The 18,605-nt window shown below is 52.6% G+C and overlaps 1 protein-coding gene across 1 annotated transcript in view; it reads left to right on the top strand.

The window, feature by feature from the left end:
- Positions 1-18,605, top strand: part of INTS1 (integrator complex subunit 1) — a 293,595-nt gene that overhangs the window by 110,124 nt on the left and 164,866 nt on the right. The window contains exons 15-18 of the mRNA XM_075319760.1: positions 13,365-13,456; positions 13,598-13,658; positions 14,898-15,095; positions 15,180-15,309. Coding sequence (XP_075175875.1) covers positions 13,365-13,456; positions 13,598-13,658; positions 14,898-15,095; positions 15,180-15,309 — 481 coding nt within the window. The remainder of the gene's footprint in view (positions 1-13,364; positions 13,457-13,597; positions 13,659-14,897; positions 15,096-15,179; positions 15,310-18,605) is intronic.

Here is an 18,605-nt window from a genome sequence, read left to right as displayed (position 1 = left end):
CCCCACAGCCGAGGTTTCGGTCCTTTCGGCCCTCAGACAGGTCACATTCCTCCACGTCCAACAGGTCACAGAAGGGCCAGAGGAACTCTTCTGCATGGCGGTCTAAGTCACGTCCTAAAAAGACCGCCGGAGGAACCGCCCCCAAGGCGGCCTCCTCATGACTTTCGGCCTCCCCAAACCGCATCCTCGGTCGGTGGCAGGCTCTCCCGCTTTTGCGACGCCTTGTGGCCACATGTCCAAGACCGATGGGTGAGAGACATTCTGTCTCACGGTTACAGGATAGAGCTCAGTTCTCGTCCTCCGACTCGTTTCTTCAGAACATCTCCGCCCCCCGAGCGAGCCGATGCACTTTTTCAGGCGGTGAACACTCTGAAGGCAGAAGGAGTGGTGATTCCCGTTCCCCCTCAGGAACATGGTCACGGCTTCTACTCCAACTTGTTCGTGGTGCCAAAAAAGGACGGATCATTCCGTCCCGTTCTGGACCTCAAACTGCTCAACAGACACGTGAGAACCAGACGGTTCCGGATGGAATCTCTCCGCTCTGTCATCGCCTCGATGTCCCAAGGAGACTTCCTAGCATCAATCGACATCAGGGATGCTTATCTCCATGTGCCGATTGCACCAGAGCATCAACGCTTCCTGCGTTTCGCCATCAAAGACGAACACCTTCAGTTCGTAGCACTGCCTTTCGGCCTGGCGACAGCCCCACGGGTCTTCACTAAGGTCATGGCAGCAGTAGTGGCGGTCCTACACTCTCAGGGCCACTCGGTGATCCCTTACTTAGACTATCTTCTAGTCAAGGCACCCTCCCGGGTGGCATGCCAACACAGCCTGACCATTGCTCTGGAGACTCTCCAGAGGTTCGGGTGGATCATCAATTTCCCAAAGTCAAAATTGACACCGACCCAATCGCTGACTTACCTCGGCATGGAGTTTCATACTCTCTCAGCGATGGTGAAGCTACCGCTGGACAAACAGCGTTCACTACAGACAGGGGTGCACTCTCTCCTTCAAGCCCAGTCACACCCCTTGAGGCGCCTCATGCACTTCCTAGGGAAGATGGTGGCAGCAATGGAGGCAGTTCCCTTTGCGCAGTTTCATCTGCGTCCACTTCAATGGGACATTCTCCGCAAATGGGACAGGAGGTCGACGTCCCTAGACAGGAACGTCTCCCTTTCACGGGCAGCCAAAACCTCTCTTCAGTGGTGGCTTCTTCCCACTTCTTTGTCGAAAGGAGAAATCCTTCCTGCCCCCATCCTGGGCTGTGGTCACGACGGACGCGAGTCTGTCAGGGTGGGGAGCGGTCTTCCTCCACCACAGGACTCAGGGAACCTGGACTCCGACAGAGTCCTCCCTTCAGATCAATGTTCTGGAGATAAGGGCAGTGTATCTAGCCCTAAAGGCGTTCCAGCGGTGGCTGGAGGGCAGGAAGATCCGAATACAGTCAGACAACGCCACGGCGGTTGCGTACATCAACCACCAGGGCGGCACACGCAGTCGTCAAGCCTTCCAAGAAGTTCGGCGGATTCTGCTGTGGGCGGAAGCCACAGCCTCCACCATCTCCGCAGTTCACATCCCGGGCGTAAAAAACTGGGAAGCAGACTTTCTCAGTCGCCAGGGCATGGACGCAGGGGAATGGTCTCTTCACCCGGACGTGTTTCAAGAGATCTGTTGCCGCTGGGGAACGCCGGATGTCGACCTAATGGCGTCTCGGCACAACAACAAAGTCCGGCATTCATGGCACGGTCTCAAGATCACAGAGCTCTGGCGGCGGACGCATTAGTTCAGGATTGGTTGCAGTTTCGACTGCCTTATGTATTTCCTCCTCTGGCACTGCTGCCCAGAGTGTTACGCAAGATCAGGTCCGACTGCCGCCGCGCCATCCTCATCGCTCCAGACTGGCCGAGGAGGTCGTGGTACCCGGATCTGGGGCACCTCACGGTGGGCCAACCGTGGGCACTCCCAGACCGACCAGACTTACTGTCTCAAGGGCCATTTTCTTTATCGCTCCTAATTGGGAGACCCAGACAATTGGGTGTATAGCTACTGCCTCCGGAGGCCACACAAAGTATTACACTTAAAAGTGTAAGGCCCCTCCCCTTCTGGCTATACACCCTCCCGTGGGGATCACGGGCTCCTCAGTTTTCATGCTTTGTGCGAAGGAGGCACACATACACGCATAGCTCCACTGTTTAGTCAGCAGCAGCTGCTGACTATGTCGGATGGAAGAAAAGAGGGCCCATATGGGGCCCCCAGCATGCTCCCTTCTCACCCCACTTTTGTCGGCGGTGTTTGTTAAGGTTGAGGTACCCATTGCGGGTACAGAGGCTGGAGCCCACATGCTGCATCCTTTCCCATCCCCCTTAGGGCTCTGGGTGAAGTGGGATTTACCGGTCTCCAGGCACAGAGACCGTGCTCCGTCCACAGCCCCTGGGGAATCTGCTGGATATGGAGCGGAGTATCGTCAGGGACAGGGCCCTGCTACGACAAGGTACTCTGTGTCCCCGTACAGTCCGCGCGCACACTGCAGCATTGCTGGGTGTGTTAGTGCGCCGGGGACAACAGCGCTGCGCGCTGGTGCCATTCCTATCTACAGCTTGCTGAGAGGGGACATGTATTTGAAACTGCCGCGCGGCCACTGTTGTCAGCGCTGCGGCGCGGCTGGGACTTGTGGTGCGCCGGGGACTTCCGCGCTGGCCGTGCATATATCACGGCCGCGCTTATTACTCGAGTCCCCGGCTTTTGCGGCCTAGTTTCGTTTCGTTCCCGCCCCCAGGCCTGCCAGTCAGGGGAAGGGCGGGACGCTGTACAGAATGTCAGCGCAGAGGGCTGGAGTCTGCTTTGCAAACTCCAGCCCTCACACTGGGCACAGTGGGACGCCAGTTTCCCGCACTTTGTTTGAGGCACGCCCACGATCCCTCTCTTCACAGGACGCCGGCAGCCATTCCTGTGTGCAGTCTGAGCTGGAGAGAGGAGACTGGGAGACCCAGACACGGGATTCTGGTGCCCACACACCCGCTTTTCAGCGGGCGGTAAGCTGCCCTCAAGGGCTGACCCCACTGGTGCCGAAGTGTATATTGTATTTTATGCTTGCAGCTTTACATTGCACTGTACGGTCGCTGGGGATCCTCTGCTATATACCCTCCTAGATTTCTCAGAGGACACAACAGCATGTCGACCGCAAAAAAGCAAAGGTGCCAAGGCACAGGCTTTCTATGCTGCTTGTACCGCTTGTGGGGCTGTTCTACCGGCAGGTTCCACTGACCCCCATTGTGTGCAGTGCTCGGCCCCTGTGGCACTTGCTCGGCCGGGGCCTCTGCTAGAGGTGACCCAGGCAGAACCTCCTGTAAATACTGTCCAGGTGACAGGGACGGAGTTTGCAGTCTTTGCTGACAGATTGTCTGTGACTATGACTAAAATTCTTGAAACATTGCAGTCTAGACCAGTACCTCAGGCCATGGACACTGTTAACTCATTGCTCCCTGGTCCCCCTCAGTCGGAACAGCTCCGGGATCCGGGGGTGTCTCTTGCATCCCAGGGTGATGGCTCTGACACGGACGACAGTCCCAGACAGCCTAAACGAGCTCGCTATGAGCGGCCCTCGACTTCATCACACTGGTCAGGGTCCCAGCAGGAGGACTCTCTGTATGATGAGGTGGAGATGGCTGATCAGGATTCTGATCCTGAGACCGCTCTCAATTTGGATACACCAGATGGTGACGCCATAGTGAATGATCTTATAGCGTCCATTAATAAAATGTTGGACATTTCTCCCCCTGCTCCTCCTGTGGAGGAGACAGCTTCACAGCAGGAGAAATTCCATTTCAGGTATCCCAAGCGTAAATTAAGTGTTTTTCTGGACCACTCTGACTTTAGAGAAGCAATCCAGAAACACCACGCTTATCCGGATAAGCGTTTTTCCAAGCGGCTTAAGGATACACGTTATCCTTTTCCCCCAGACGTGGTCAAGGGCTGGACCCAGTGTCCCAAGGTGGATCCTCCAATCTCCAGGCTTGCAGCTAGATCCTTAGTTGCAGTGGAAGATGGGGCGGCACTTAAAGATGCCACTGACAGGCAGATGGAGCTCTGGTTGAAATCCATCTATGAAGCTATCGGCGCGTCGTTTGCTCCAGCATTCGCAGCCGTATGGGCACTCCAAGCTATTTCAGCTGGTCTTACACAGATGGACACGGTCACACGTACATCTGCTCCGCAGGTGGCACCCTTAACATCTCAAATGTCTGCATTTGCGTCTTACGCGATCAATGCTGTCCTAGACTCTACGAGCCGTACGGCAGTGGCGTCCGCCAACTCCGTAGTTTTACGCAGAGCCTTGTGGTTAAGAGAATGGAAGGCAGATTCTGCTTCCAAAAAGTGTTTAAACAGTTTGCCATTTTCTCGTGACCGACTGTTTGGGGAGCGCTTAGATGAAATCATTAAACACTCCAAGGGTAAAGATTCATCTTTACCTCAGCCCAGACAAAATAAACCCCAACAGAGGAGAGGACAGTCGGGGTTTTGGTCCTTTCGAGGCTCAGGCAGGTCCCAATTCTCCTCGTCCAAAAGGACTCAAAAGGATCAGAGTTGCTCAGATTCTTGGCGAACTCAGTCACGGCCAAAGAAGACAGCCGGAAGACCCGCTACCAAGGCGGCTTCCTCATGACTTTCGGCCTCCTCTCTCCGCATCCTCGGTCGGTGGCAGGCTCTCCCGCTTTGGCGACATTTGGCTGCCACAGGTCACAGACCGTTGGGTGAGAGACATTCTGTCTCACGGGTACAGGATAGAGTTCAGCTCTCGTCCTCCAACTCGCTTCTTCAGAACTTCTCCACCTCCCGACCGAGCCGATGCTCTGCGGCTAGCGGTGTCCACTCTAAAAGCGGAAGGAGTGGTGACCCCCGTTCCTCTTCTGGAACAAGGTCACGGTTTTTACTCCAATTTGTTTGTGGTGCCAAAAAAGGACGGGTCTTTCCGTCCTGTTCTGGACCTAAAACTGCTCAACAAGCATGTGAAAACCAGGCGGTTCCGGATGGAATCCCTCCGTTCCGTCATCGCCTCAATGTCTCAAGGAGATTTCCTAGCATCAATAGACATCAAAGATGCTTATCTCCACGTGCCGATTGCTCCAGAGCACCAGCGTTTTCTACGCTTCGTTATAGGAGACGAACACCTTCAGTTCGTAGCCCTGCCTTTCGGTTTGGCGACAGCTCCAAGGGTCTTCACCAAGGTCATGGCAGCAGTAGTAGCAGTCCTGCACTCTCAGGGTCACTCGGTGATCCCTTATTTGGACGATCTACTTGTCAAGGCACACTCTCAAGAGGCATGCCAAAACAGCCTGAACGTTGCGCTGGAGACTCTCCAGAGTTTCGGGTGGATCATCAACTTTTCAAAGTCAAATCTCACCCCGACCCAATCGATAACATACCTTGGCATGGAGTTTCATACTCTCTCAGCGATAGTGATGCTTCCGCTGGACAAACAGCGTTCACTACAGACAGGGGTGCAATCTCTCCTTCAAGGCCAGTCACACCCCTTGAGACGCCTCATGCACTTCCTAGGGAAGATGGTTGCAGCAATGGAGGCAGTCCCTTTCGCGCAGTTTCATCTGCGTCCACTACAATGGGACATTCTCCGTCAATGGGACGGGAAGTCGACGTCCCTCGACAGGAACGTCTCCCTTTCTCAGGCGGCCAAGGAATCTCTTCTGTGGTGGCTTCTTCCCACCTCATTGTCAAAGGGAAATTCCTTCCTACCCCCATCCTGGGCGGTGGTTACGACGGACGCGAGCCTGTCAGGGTGGGGAGCGGTTTTTCTCCACCACAGGGCTCAGGGTACGTGGACTCAGCAAGAGTCCACCCTTCATATCAATGTTCTAGAAATCAGAGCAGTGTATCTTGCCCTACAAGCCTTCCAGCAGTCGGACAACTCCACAGCGGTAGCATACATCAACCACCAAGGTGGCACACGCAGTCGGCAAGCCTTCCAGGAAGTCCGACGGATTCTAACGTGGGTGGAAGACACGGCTTCCACCATTTCCGCAGTTCACATCCCAGGCGTAGAAAACTGGGAAGCAGACTTCCTCAGTCGCCAGGGTATGGACGCAGGGGAATGGTCCCTTCACCCGGACGTGTTTCAGGAGATCTGTCGCCGCTGGGGGATGCCGGACGTCGACCTGATGGCGTCACGGTACAACAACAAGGTCCCGGCTTTCATGGCACGGTCTCACGATCACCGAGCTCTGGCGGCAGACGCCTTAGTTCAAGATTGGTCGCAATTTCGACTACCTTATGTGTTCCCACCTCTGGCATTGTTACCCAGAGTGCTGCGCAAGATCAGGGCCGACTGCCGTCGCGCCATTCTCGTCGCTCCAGACTGGCTGAGGAGATCGTGGTACCCAGATCTGTGGCACCTCACGGTAGGCCAACCATGGGCACTACCAGAACGACCAGACTTGCTATCTCAAGGGCCGTTTTTCCACCTGAATTCTGTGGCCCTGAACCTGACTGTGTGGCCATTGAGTCCTGGATCCTAGCGTCTTCAGGATTATCTGGAAATGTTATTACCACCATGAGACAGGCTAGAAAACCATCCTCCGCCAAGATCTACCACAGGACGTGGAAGATATTCTTATCTTGGTGCGCGGCTCAGGGAGTTCCTCCCTGGCCTTTTGCATTGCCTACTTTTCTTTCCTTCCTGCAATCCGGGTTGGAAAAAGGTTTGTCGCTCAGCTCCCTTAAAGGACAGGTCTCAGCGCTATCTGTATTTTTTCAGAAACGCCTAGCACGACTTACTCAGGTGCGCACGTTTCTGCAAGGAGTTGGTCATATCGTCCCTCTTTACAAGCGGCCGTTAGAGCCCTGGGATCTGAACAAGGTTCTAATTGCTCTCCAGAAGCCGCCTTTCGAGCCTATGAAGGATGTTTCCCTTTCTCGTCTTTCACAGAAAGTGGCTTTTTCTAGTGGCGGTCACGTCTCTTCGGAGAGTGTCCGAGCTAGCGGCGCTCTCATGCAAATCTCCCTTCCTGGTGTTTCACCAGGACAAGGTGGTTCTACGTCCGGTTCCTGAGTTTCTCCCTAAGGTGGTATCCCCCTTTCATCTCAATCAGGATGTCACATTACCTTCCTTGTGTCCTCATCCAGTTCATCAATTTGAGAAAGGTTTGCATTTGTTGGATCTGGTCAGAGCACTCAGGATCTACATTTCCCGCACGGCGCCCTTACGCCGCTCGGATGCACTCTTTGTCCTTGTCGCTGGTCAGCGTAAAGGGTCGCAAGCTTCCAAATCCACCCTGGCTCGGTGGATCAAGGAACCAATTCTTGAAACCTACCGTTCTGCGGGGCTTCCGGTTCCTTCAGGGCTGAAGGCCCATTCTACCAGAGCCGTGGGTGCGTCCTGGGCATTACGGCACCAGGCTACGGCTCAGCAGGTGTGCCAGGCGGCTACCTGGTCGAGTCTGCACACCTTTACCAAGCATTATCAGGTGCATACCTACGCTTCGGCGGACGCCAGCCTAGGTAGACAAGTCCTTCAGGCGGTGGTTGCCCACCTGTAGGACAGGGCTGTTTGACGGCCCTATCACGAGGTATTCTTTACCCACCCAGGGACTGCTTTTGGACGTCCCAATTGTCTGGGTCTCCCAATTAGGAGCGATAAAGAAGAAGGGAATTTTGTTTACTTACCGTAAATTCCTTTTCTTCTAGCTCCAATTGGGAGACCCAGCACCCGCCCTGTTTTCTTAGGGATTTTTGTTTTTTTCGAGTACACATGTTGTCATGTTGAATGGTTTCAGTTCTCCGATGTTTCTTCGGATTGAATTTGTCTTTAAACCTGTTATTGGCTTTCCTCCTTCTTGCTTTTGCACTAAAACTGAGGAGCCCGTGATCCCACGGGAGGGTGTATAGCCAGAAGGGGAGGGGCCTTACACTTTTAAGTGTAATACTTTGTGTGGCCTCCGGAGGCAGTAGCTATACACCCAATTGTCTGGGTCTCCCAATTGGAGCTAGAAGAAAAGGAATTTACGGTAAGTAAACAAAATTCCCTTCTTTCCATCTGAATTCTGCGGCCCTCAACCTGACTGTGTGGCCATTGAGTCCTGGCTCCTAGCGTCCTCAGGGTTATCTCAAGATGTCATTGCCACTATGAGACAGGCCAGGAAACCAACGTCCGCCAAGATCTACCACAGGACTTGGAGGATCTTCTTATCCTGGTGCTCTAATCAGGGTTTTACTCCCTGGCCGTTTGCCTTGCCCACTTTTCTTTCTTTCCTTCAATCCAGAATGGACAAGGGTTTGTCTCTCGGCTCTCTCAAGGGACAAGTATCGGCGCTTTCCGTGTTTTTTCAAAAGCGTCTAGCCAGGCTTCCGCAGGTCCGCACGTTCCTGCAGGGGGTTTGCCACATAGTCCCACCTTACAAGCGTCCGCTAGAACCCTGGGATCTTAACAGGGTGCTCACGGCTCTCCAGAAGCCACCTTTCGAGCCGATGCGGGATGTCTCTCTATCACGCCTTTCGCAGAAGGTGGCCTTCCTAGTGGCAGTCACATCACTTAGGAGAGTGTCTGAGCTAGCAGCGCTGTCATGCAAAGCCCCCTTCCTGGTGTTTCACCAGGATAAGGTGGTTCTGCGTCCGGTCCCGGAATTTCTCCCTAAGGTGGTATCCCTTTTCATCTCAATCAGGATATCTCCTTACCTTCTTTTTGCCCTCATCCAGTTCACCGATGTGAAAAGGATTTGCACTTGTTAGATCTCGTGAGAGCACTCAGGCTCTACATTTCTCGCATGGCGCCCTTGCGCCGTTCTGATGCGCTCTTTGTCCTTGTCGCTGGCCAGCGTAAGGGGTCGCAGGCTTCCAAGTCAACCTTGGCTCGGTGGATCAAGGAACCGATTCTTGAAGCCTACCGTTCGTCTGGGCTTCCGATTCCTTCAGGGCTGAAAGCCCATTCTACCAGAGCCGTAGGTGCGTCCTGGGCATTGCGGCACCAGGCTACGGCTCAGCAGGTGTGTCAGGCGGCTACCTGGCCGAGTCTGCACACTTTCACAAAACACTATCAGGTGCATGCCTATGCTTCGGCAGATGCCAGCCTAGGTAGGCGAGTCCTTCAGGCGGCGGTTGCCCACCTGTAAGAAGGGGCCGTTTTTCGGCTCTTTTTATCGAGGTATTCTTTTACCCACCCAGGGACTGCTTTTGGACGTCCCAATTGTCTGGGTCTCCCAATGGAGCGACAAAGAAGAAGGGAATTTTGTTTACTTACCGTAAATTCCTTTTCTTCTAGCTCCTATTGGGAGACCCAGCACCCGCCCCTGTTCCCTTCGGGCTGTTTGTTCTTTTGTGTACACATGTTGTTCATGTTGAATGGTTCTTTTGGTTCATGGTTTCAGTTCTCCGAACATCCTTCGGATTGAATTTACCTTAGACCAATTTATAAGTTTCCTCCTTCCTGCTTTGGCACCAAAACTGATGGGCCCGTGATGCACGGGAGGGTGTATAGGCAGAGGGGAGGGGTTACACTTTTTAAAGTGTAATACTTTGTGTGGCCTCCGGAGGCAGAAGCTATACACCCAATTGTCTGGGTCTCCCAATAGGAGCTAGAAGAAAAGGAATTTACGGTAAGTAAACAAAATTCCCTTCTTCTCTCAAGTCCCCCCCGCTCCAAGGCCGCCGCCTTCTCGCAGGCCGTGGCGTCCTTGCAGGCAAACGGAGTGATTGTCCCAGTTCCTGCTCAGGAACGGTTCAGAGGTTTTTACTCAAATGTCTTCCTAGTTCCAAAAAAGGACGGTACCTTCCGGCCCATCCTGGATCTCAAGCTTCTCAACAAGCATGTTCGGGTGCGGCATTTTCGCATGGAGTCCCTGCGATCAGTCATTGCCTCTATGACCCAAGGGGAGTTCCTGGCGTCCATCGACATCAGAGATGCCTATCTACATGTGCCAATCGCAGTGTCACATCAGCGTTGGTTACGTTTTGCGATAGGAGAGGATCATTTCCAATTCGTGGCTCTCCCTTTCGGGTTAGCCACGGCCCCTCGGGTATTCACCAAGGTCATGGCGGCAGTGATTGCGGTCCTGCACCTCCAGGGGTTGGCAGTGCTCCCTTACCTGGACGACCTTCTGGTCAAGGCTTCATCCAGCGCAGACTGTCAGCGGAGTGTTTCGCTCACTCTCGCCACCCTAGCCCAATTCGGGTGGATTGTCAATCTTCACAAATCCACTCTGACTCCGACCCAGAGTCTCACGTACCTAGGGATGCAGTTCGAGACTTTGCCGGCACTTGTGAAGTTGCCCTTAATCAAACAGCAGTCTCTCCGGCTAGCGGTGCGCTCTCTCCTGAGGCCCCGCCGTTATTCCCTCAGGCGCCTGATGAAGGTGCTGGGTCAAATGGTGGCTTCCATGGAGGCGGTTCCCTTTGCCCAGTTCCATCTGCGTCCTCTGCAGCTGGACATCCTCCGCTGTTGGGACAAGCGGCCTTCCTCCTTACAGAGGTTAGTGGCTCTGTCGCTACGGACCAGGAGCTCTCTTCAGTGGTGGCTTCGACCCCTCTCCCTGTCCCAAGGGCGCTCCTTCCTGGCTCCGTCCTGGGTGATTCTCAATGCCAGTCTATCCGGCTGGGGAGCGGTACATCTCCACCACAGAGCTCAGGGCACTTGGACTCCGTCCGAGTCAGCCCTTTCAATCAATGTGCTGGAAACCAGAGCTGTGCTTCTAGCTCTCCTAGCCTTTCACCACCTGTTGGCGGGCAGGCACATTCGAGTCCAGTCAGACAACGCGACAGCGGTTGCCTACATCAATCACCAAGGCGGGACACGCATCCGTCTGGCAATGTTGGAGGTCCAACGCATTCTTCAATGGGCGGAGGACTCCAAGTCCACCATATCCGCAGTCCACATCCCTGGCGTAGAAAACTGGGAGGCAGATTATCTCAGCCGTCAATCCGTGGACGGTGGCGAGTGGTCCCTGCACCCGGCAGTGTTTCAGTCAATCTACCGCAAATGGGGCACTCCGGGCATGAACCTAATGGCATCCCGTGACAAAAACAAGGTTCCGCTTTACGTGGCTCGCTCCCACGATCCTCAGGCCTTCGCCGCGGACGCTCTGGTTCAAGACTGGTCCCTGTTTCGTCTGTCCTACGTGTTTCCCCCTCTAGCTCTCTTGCCCAGAGTCCTGCACAAGATCAGAATGGAGGGCCGTCGAGTCATCCTCATTGCACCGGACTGGCCCAGGCGAGCTTGGTATCCGGACCTGCTCCAACTGTCCGTGGAGATGCCATGGCATCTTCCGGACCGTCCAGACCTGCTCTCGCAAGGTCCGTTTTTCCGCCCGAATTCTGCGGCCCTCAAATTGACGGCGTGGCTCTTGAGTCCTGGATTTTGACGGCTTCTGGTATTCCTCCTGAAGTCATCTCCACTATGACCCGGGCCCGTAAGTCTTCCTCCGTCAAGATCTATCACAGGACTTGGAAAATTTTCCTGTCCTGGTGTCGCTCTTCCGGCCATTCTCCTTGGCCATTCTCGTTGCCGACCCTTCTGTCTTTTTTACAGTCCGGTCTGCAGCTAGGACTGTCCCTTAACTCTCTCAAGGGACAAGTCTCAGCTCTATCAGTGCTGTTCTAGCGGCGTATCGCCCGGCTGGCTCAAATCCGCACCTTCATGCAAGGTGCGTCTCACATTGTTCAGCCTTATCGGCGGACCTTGGATCCCTGGGACCTTAACTTGGTCCTCACGGTATTGCACAAACCCCCCTTTGAGCCTCTTAGGGAGGTTTCTTTGTATCGTCTTTCTCAAAAGGTGGCCTTTCTAGTTGCCATAACTTCTCTCAGGAGAGTCTCTGATTTGGCTGCGCTCTCCTCGGAGTCACCTTTTTTGTTTTTTCACCAAGACAAGGTAGTTCTCCGTCCGACCCCGGACTTTCTTCCTAAGGTGGTCTCTCCCTTCCACCTTAACCAGGACATTACCCTACCTTCCTTCTGTCCGGCTCCTGTTCATCGCTTTGAGAAAGCGCTGCATACTCTAGATCTGGTGCGTGCTCTCCGGATCTATGTGGCTCGCACCGCTGCTCTTAGGCGGTGCACCTCTCTTTTTGTGCTAACCACAGGGCGGCGCAAGGGTCTCTCTGCTTCTAAGCGACCTTGGCCCGTTGGATTAGATCGACCATTTCGGACGCCTACCAGAGTACTCAGGTGCCTCCCCCGCCCGGGGATCAAAGCACACTCGACCAGAGCTGTCGGTGCCTCTTGGGCTTTTAGGCACCAGGCTACGGCTCAACAAGTCTGTCAGGCTGCCACTTGGACTAGCCTGCATACCTTTTCGAAGCACTACCAAGTGCATGCTCATGCTTCGGCAGATGCGAGCTTGGGCAGACGCATCCTTCAGGCGGCTGTCGCCCACTTGTGAAGTTAGGCTCCGCCTACTTCTTAGTTTTTTCTTTTTTTTCTCACCCAGGGACAGCTTTGGAACATCCCATGGTCTGGGTCTCCCAAAGGAATGATAAAGAAAAAGAGAATTTTGTTACTTACCGTAAATTCTTTATCTTATAGTTCCGTATTGGGAGACCCAGCACCCTCCCTGTTGGCAATTTTCTTGTTCCGCGTGTTATCACCGGCTGTTGTCGTGGACAGAGTCTCCGGTTGTTCCGGTTCTTACTCTGTTCTACTTGTGGGTGGCTATTCTCCTTCAGCTTTTGCACTAAACTGGCTGGGTCTGCTCACCAGGGGGTGTATAAGTTCAGGGGGAAGACCTACACTTTTAAGTGTAGTACTTTGTGTGTCCTCCGGAGGCAGAAGCTAAACACCCATGGTCTGGGTCTCCCAATACGGAACTATAAGGAAAAGAATTTACGGTAAGTAACAAAATTCTCTTTATTGGCTTGTTGGTGACCCTTCATAATAGAAGTGTCTTAATATGGACCTAATTATTCATATATTCTTGTGTTGTCCCTTTTAAAACATGTAGGCCTTCGGTCCCATCCTGAGTGGTGGATTGTTCCCATATGTTAATGTACTGTTGTATGGAACACCCGGACACAGTTTTAACCCTTTCTGAACTGCACCGAGTTATAGACCCCTTTTGGTGCCTTATTTGATATATCAGGGTGAAGCATTACATCCATAATACTGGCGATTAAATGCCCTTGTATTTGTCATCCCAAAAGGTTTTAAAACTTTCATTAAAGCTTCTTTGCATTTTCTGTAAGGAAAAAAAAAAGTCTTTAGAAAAGTTTGCCAATTATTTTGCAACACTAATGTAAAGTGAGACTGGTAAATAAAAAAAAATAATTTTTATGTGACTACTATTCTTTTGTTTGATGTTTTATACATCTACTGATCCAGTCGTGTTTAGTTTTTGATGATTTTTTTTTTTTTCCTGACTTTTGCAGATATCAGCCACCTAATTTGGCAATCTCCACACTTTACTGGAAGGCCTGGCCGCTGTTGCTTGTTGTAGCTGCCTTCAACCCCGAGAATATTGGTAAGCAGTGACCTTATTATGGGATGTATATTTTGTATTTCATCTTTTATATGAATCTGACATATATATTATTATTTTTTTCTGTTATTATTATTCATAATTTTTTTTTTTTTTTTGCTTTCCTTCCCGGTTTACTTTTAGGCTTGGCTGCATGGGATGAGTATCCAACATTAAAGATGCTTATGGAGATGGTGATGACGAAGTGAGTAAAGCTGGACTATCAGTAGGTACAAATGCAGTACATCGACGATGGCGAACTTTCAGCCACAGACGTCTTCATCCACTTCAAATTTTCAGATTTTGAATGCAAGTGAAAGGAAAAAGCCGCACATATCCTGTAGATTTGCCATAAATATTCCGGATGGGATAAAACCCTTTAAAAAGTGGTATTTCTGCTCAGATCACATTCACATCAGGTGGGGATACTTGCATCATGTCCACCGATACCTTCCCTGAGGTGTGAGCGGTCGGCAGGTATTGGGCAGAAGGTTTACCCCAAGTTCTCCTAGTCTTTAATACTGTGATCAGTCTGCTCCCATAAAAGGGTTTTCTAGGACTTCAATATTGATGACCTAGCCTTGCAATAAGTCATCAGTATCAGATTGGTGGCGATCCAGCATCCGGCACCATCAGCAACTAGTAGTTTCTGCGACCTCCAAAAGTGACAGGACCATACACTATAGTGATCCTGTTTTGGTATAGCGACTCTGCTCTGATTCCTGTTCTTTAAGATCGAGTACAAGGTAGTTCTGGACAACCCCTTTAAGGATGTAAACTAAGAGATCTTAAAACTTAGAGCAGCCTGTTTGGGGTCCCCACAGATTTTCAGACACCGCATCTATATATATATAAATGTTTAAAGGGGGATGTCCCCCACTTGAACAACCTCTACTCATTCCCCTTGTTCACCCCTGCAAAAATAAACACGCCTATACTCCCCTCCAGTGAGGCTGCAGTTCCAGCGATGTCCGAAGTCCCATTCTTGGTACCCATGTGAGCCTTGTGACTAATCTGCATCTGTTTCCCCGCCTTCAGACATTTGAGCAGGATGTGAGTGCAGCGCTGACTTCTTACTCAGATGTCCGAAGTCGGGCAGAAGGAAACTGGCACGGATTGGTCGCAGGGCTACAGTGTCATAACAATGTCACATGGGCCCCGGGAACACAACTTAAGACATCGGTGGATCTGCGGACGCACTGGAGGTGAGTATAGGATTATTTATTTTTCTGGGGCGAACAGTGGAATGAGAAGGGGTTGACCAAATAATAGACAACCCCTTTAAGTTGTAAATATTTGACATCTTTTAGAAGTCCACTTACATTATGAACGTTTCACGTCCTTACCCTGCAAAATATGACGACTGTAGTGTATTACTATTCATTCTGCCCTTTGTATTTGCTCTTCATGTTCTGCTCCTGGTATAAGCCTTGTGTTTCTGCAGCAATTACTCTTTTCCGCCATGCACCGTAACAGACGAAGAGACCAGGACCGAGATCATTAATAGAGAACTGCAAATTTCCCAACGGGAGAAGCAGGAAATTTTGGCCTTCGAAAGTCACCTGGCTGCGGCCTCCACCAAGCAAACCATCACCGAGAGTAACAGTCTGCTCCTGTCTCAGCTCACCAGCCTGGACCCGCAGTATGTTGGGTTTTGCTTTCGTTAGCGCTTTATATAAACATTCGATGATCTGTACTTTTGTCAAATCTGTAATGTTTTTTTCAGGGGACCTCCTCGTCGCCCACCCCCCAATGCCATAGAGCAGGTCAAGTCCCTGAACCAGTCGTTACGTCTCGGTCACCTCCTTTGCCGTAGTCGCAGCCCTGATTTCCTTTTAAATATCATCCAGAGACAGGTGAGAAAAATCGTGTTCGTGTGTGCCTGGACATAGACATAAAAGTGATGTCCAAGAAGTAGAAACCTGCGGCAAGCACCATCCAGTATTCCAAAGTGCTTTATTCCATCATAAAGGGCAGTTAAAAGTAGCGGGGAGAGAGCCGGGTGCAGGCCCCCTTATGGACGATGGCCGTTTCGCACTTCCTTGTGCTTCAACGGGTCCCTTGTGCTTCAACGGGTCCCTTGTGCTTCAACGGGTCCCTTGTGCTTCAACGGGTCCCTTGTGCTTCAACGGGTCCCTTGTGCTTCAACGGGTCCCTTGTGCTTCAACGGGTCCCTTGTGGTTCAACGGGTCCCTTGTGCTTCATTCGGGTCCCTTGTGCTTAATTCGGGTCCCTTGTGCTTCATTCGGGTCGCTTGTGCTTCATTCGGGTCGCTTGTGCTTCATTCGGGTCGCTTGTGCTTCATTCGGGTCGCTTGTGCTTCATTCGGGTCCCTTGTGTTTCATTCGGGTCCCTTGTGCTTCATTCGGGTCCCTTGTGCTTCATTCGGGTCCCTTGTGCTTCATTCGGGTCCCTTGTGCTTCATTCGGGTCCCTTGTGGTTCAACGGGTCCCTTGTGGTTCAACGGGTCCCTTGTGCTTCATTCGGGTCCCTTGTGCTTCATTCGGGTCCCTTGTGCTTCATTCGGGTCCCTTTTGCTTCATTCGGGTCCCTTGTGCTTCATTCGGGTCCCTTGTGCTTCATTCGGGTCCCTTGTGCTTCATTCGGGTGCCTTGTGCTTCATTCGGGTCCCTTGTGCTTCATTCGGGTCCCTTGTGCTTCATTCGGGTCCCGTTGGACCCGTTGAAGCACAAGGAAGTGCAAAACTGCCGTTGGCCATAAGGGGGCCTGCACTCTGCTCTCTCCCCTTTACTTTTAACTGCACTTTATGATGGAATAAAGCACTTTGGAATACTGGATGGTGTTTGGCGCATATTTCTACTTCTTGGACATCACTTTAGATCTACTTTCTTTGTCGCTCCATTGGGAGACCCAGACAATTGGGTGTATAGCTTCTGCCTCTGGAGGCCACACAAAGTAATTACACTTTAAAAAGTGTAACTCCTCCCCTCTGCTATACACCCTCCCGTGCATCACGGGCCCCTCAGTTTTTTGCTTTGTGTTGAAGGAGGCACACATTCACGCAAGCTCCACATTTTTAGTCAGCAGCAGCTGCTGACTTTATCGGATGGAAGAAAAGAGGGCCCCTATAAAGGGGCCCCCGGCATGCTCCCTTCTCACCCCACTCAGGTCGGCGGTGTTGTTAAGGTTGAGGTACCCATTGCGGGTACACAGGCTGGAGCCACATGCCGCTTTCCTTCCCCATCCCTTAGGGGCTCTGGGGAAGTGGGATCCTATCCGGTCATCCAGACACTGGGACCGGTCTCCCTCCGCAGCCCCTGGGGGAATCTGCCGGACAGGAGATGGAGTATCGTCAGGGACATGGCCCTGCATCCACAGGTACTCTGTGTCCCCGTTGGGACGGCGCATAAAGCACCTTGGGCCCAGACGCTGCAGCGACTGCGGCGTGGTTATGGGTCCGGGACTACCGTGCCGGCCGGCCGCGGTTTTAACTTTAGTCCCCGGCTTTTGCGGCCTAGTATAGTATTCTCCCGCCCCCAGGCCTGCCAGTCAGGGAAAAGGGCGGGACGGTCGGTATGACGCCGACAGTGAGGGCTGGAGTACACAGAGCTGTCCTCCGCCACCCTCACTACTCACGCTGGGGCACCAGATTCCCGCACTTTTGTGACTACGCCCACGCCTCCCTCCTCCTCTGAGAACGCCGTCAGCCATTTTTTTTTTCAGCACATTCTGCGGTGGAGAACTTCTGGCTGCAGCTGAGGGAGACCCGGGGCAGGGAATCTGGTGGCCACACAGAGCGGTTGGTAAGCCACACCGGTCTGCCGGTGTTGGACCCCCCAGAGTGCCGAACTGTATATATATATATCTTGTGTGTATACATTTGCTAGTTCGGCTGTACTGTTAACTGGAGGCTATACATATATCCCTCAGTGATCACGGTGATCCCTTACTTATCTCTTGGAGGACAACAACATGTCGTCCGCAAAGAGCAAGGGTACCAAGGCACAGGCTTATTTTGCAACCTGTACCTCATGTGCGGCTATGCTACCTGCAGGTTCCACCTACCCTCATTGTGTGCAATGCTCGGCCCCTGTGACACTCACTCAGCCGGAGCCTCAGGCACTGGTGGGACCCCCGGCTCAGGTAGAGACACCGGTTCCCACTGTTCAGGTGACAGGGACAGAGTTTGCAGTTTTGGCTGACAAACTGTCTGAGTCGCTTTCACAGTCCATGGCTCAGTCTATGGACAAATGGTCTGCTAAGATACTAGAAGCCTTGCAGTCCAGACCAACAACACAGATGCAAGGCACTGTGCGTTCTTCGTCCCCAGGTCCCCCTCAGTTGGCGCAGCAATCTGCTCCTGAGGTGATACATAGGTCCCACGGTGAGGACTCCGACTCGGACCGCAGTCCCAGACCGGTGAAGCGGGCTCGCTGGGGACCTTCCTCCACTTCATCACGCTGCTCAGGGTCTCAGCATGAGGACTCTCTAGAGGATGAAGAGGAAGGCGCAGCTCAGGGCTCAGACCCTGACGGTGCTCTCAATCTAGATACACCTGAAGGGGACGCCATAGTAAATGACCTTATTGCGTCCATCAACCAGGTGCTAGAAATTTCTCCTCCAACTCCAACTGTAGAGGAGGCGGCTTCACAGCAGGAGAAACACCAGTTTCGGTTTCCCAAACGTACACGGAGTGCCTTTGTCGATCACTCTAATTTCAGGGATGCTGTCCAGAAGCACAGAGCATACCCGGACAAGCGCTTTACTAAGCGCCTTAATGACACGCGTTATCCCTTCCCCCCAGAAGTAGTGAAGGGTTGGGCTCAGTGTCCAAAAGTGGATCCTCCAGTCTCTAGGCTGGCGGCCAGATCTGTGGTTTCAGTGGCAGATGGCTCATCGCTCAAGGATGCCACTGACAGGCAGATAGAGCTCATGATGAAATCCATCTATGAAACCATAGGGGCATCTTTTGCTCCGGCATTCGCGGCAGTGTGGGCGCTCCAAGCTATCTCAGCTTGTCTGTCTGAGATTACTGCGGTCACACGCACCGCTACTCCGCAGGTTGTGTCTCTGACTTCTCAGGCGTCGGCTTTTTCGTCCTACGCCATGAACGCCGTCCTGGACTCGGTGAGCCGTTCAGCGGTAGCATCCGCCAATTCGGTGGCAGTCCGCAGAGCCATGTGGCTACGTG

The sequence above is a fragment of the Anomaloglossus baeobatrachus genome, chromosome 7 (assembly GCF_048569485.1).
Source record: "Anomaloglossus baeobatrachus isolate aAnoBae1 chromosome 7, aAnoBae1.hap1, whole genome shotgun sequence".
NCBI lineage: Eukaryota > Metazoa > Chordata > Amphibia > Anura > Aromobatidae > Anomaloglossus > Anomaloglossus baeobatrachus.
This window is presented reverse-complemented; position numbering and strand designations above follow the sequence as displayed.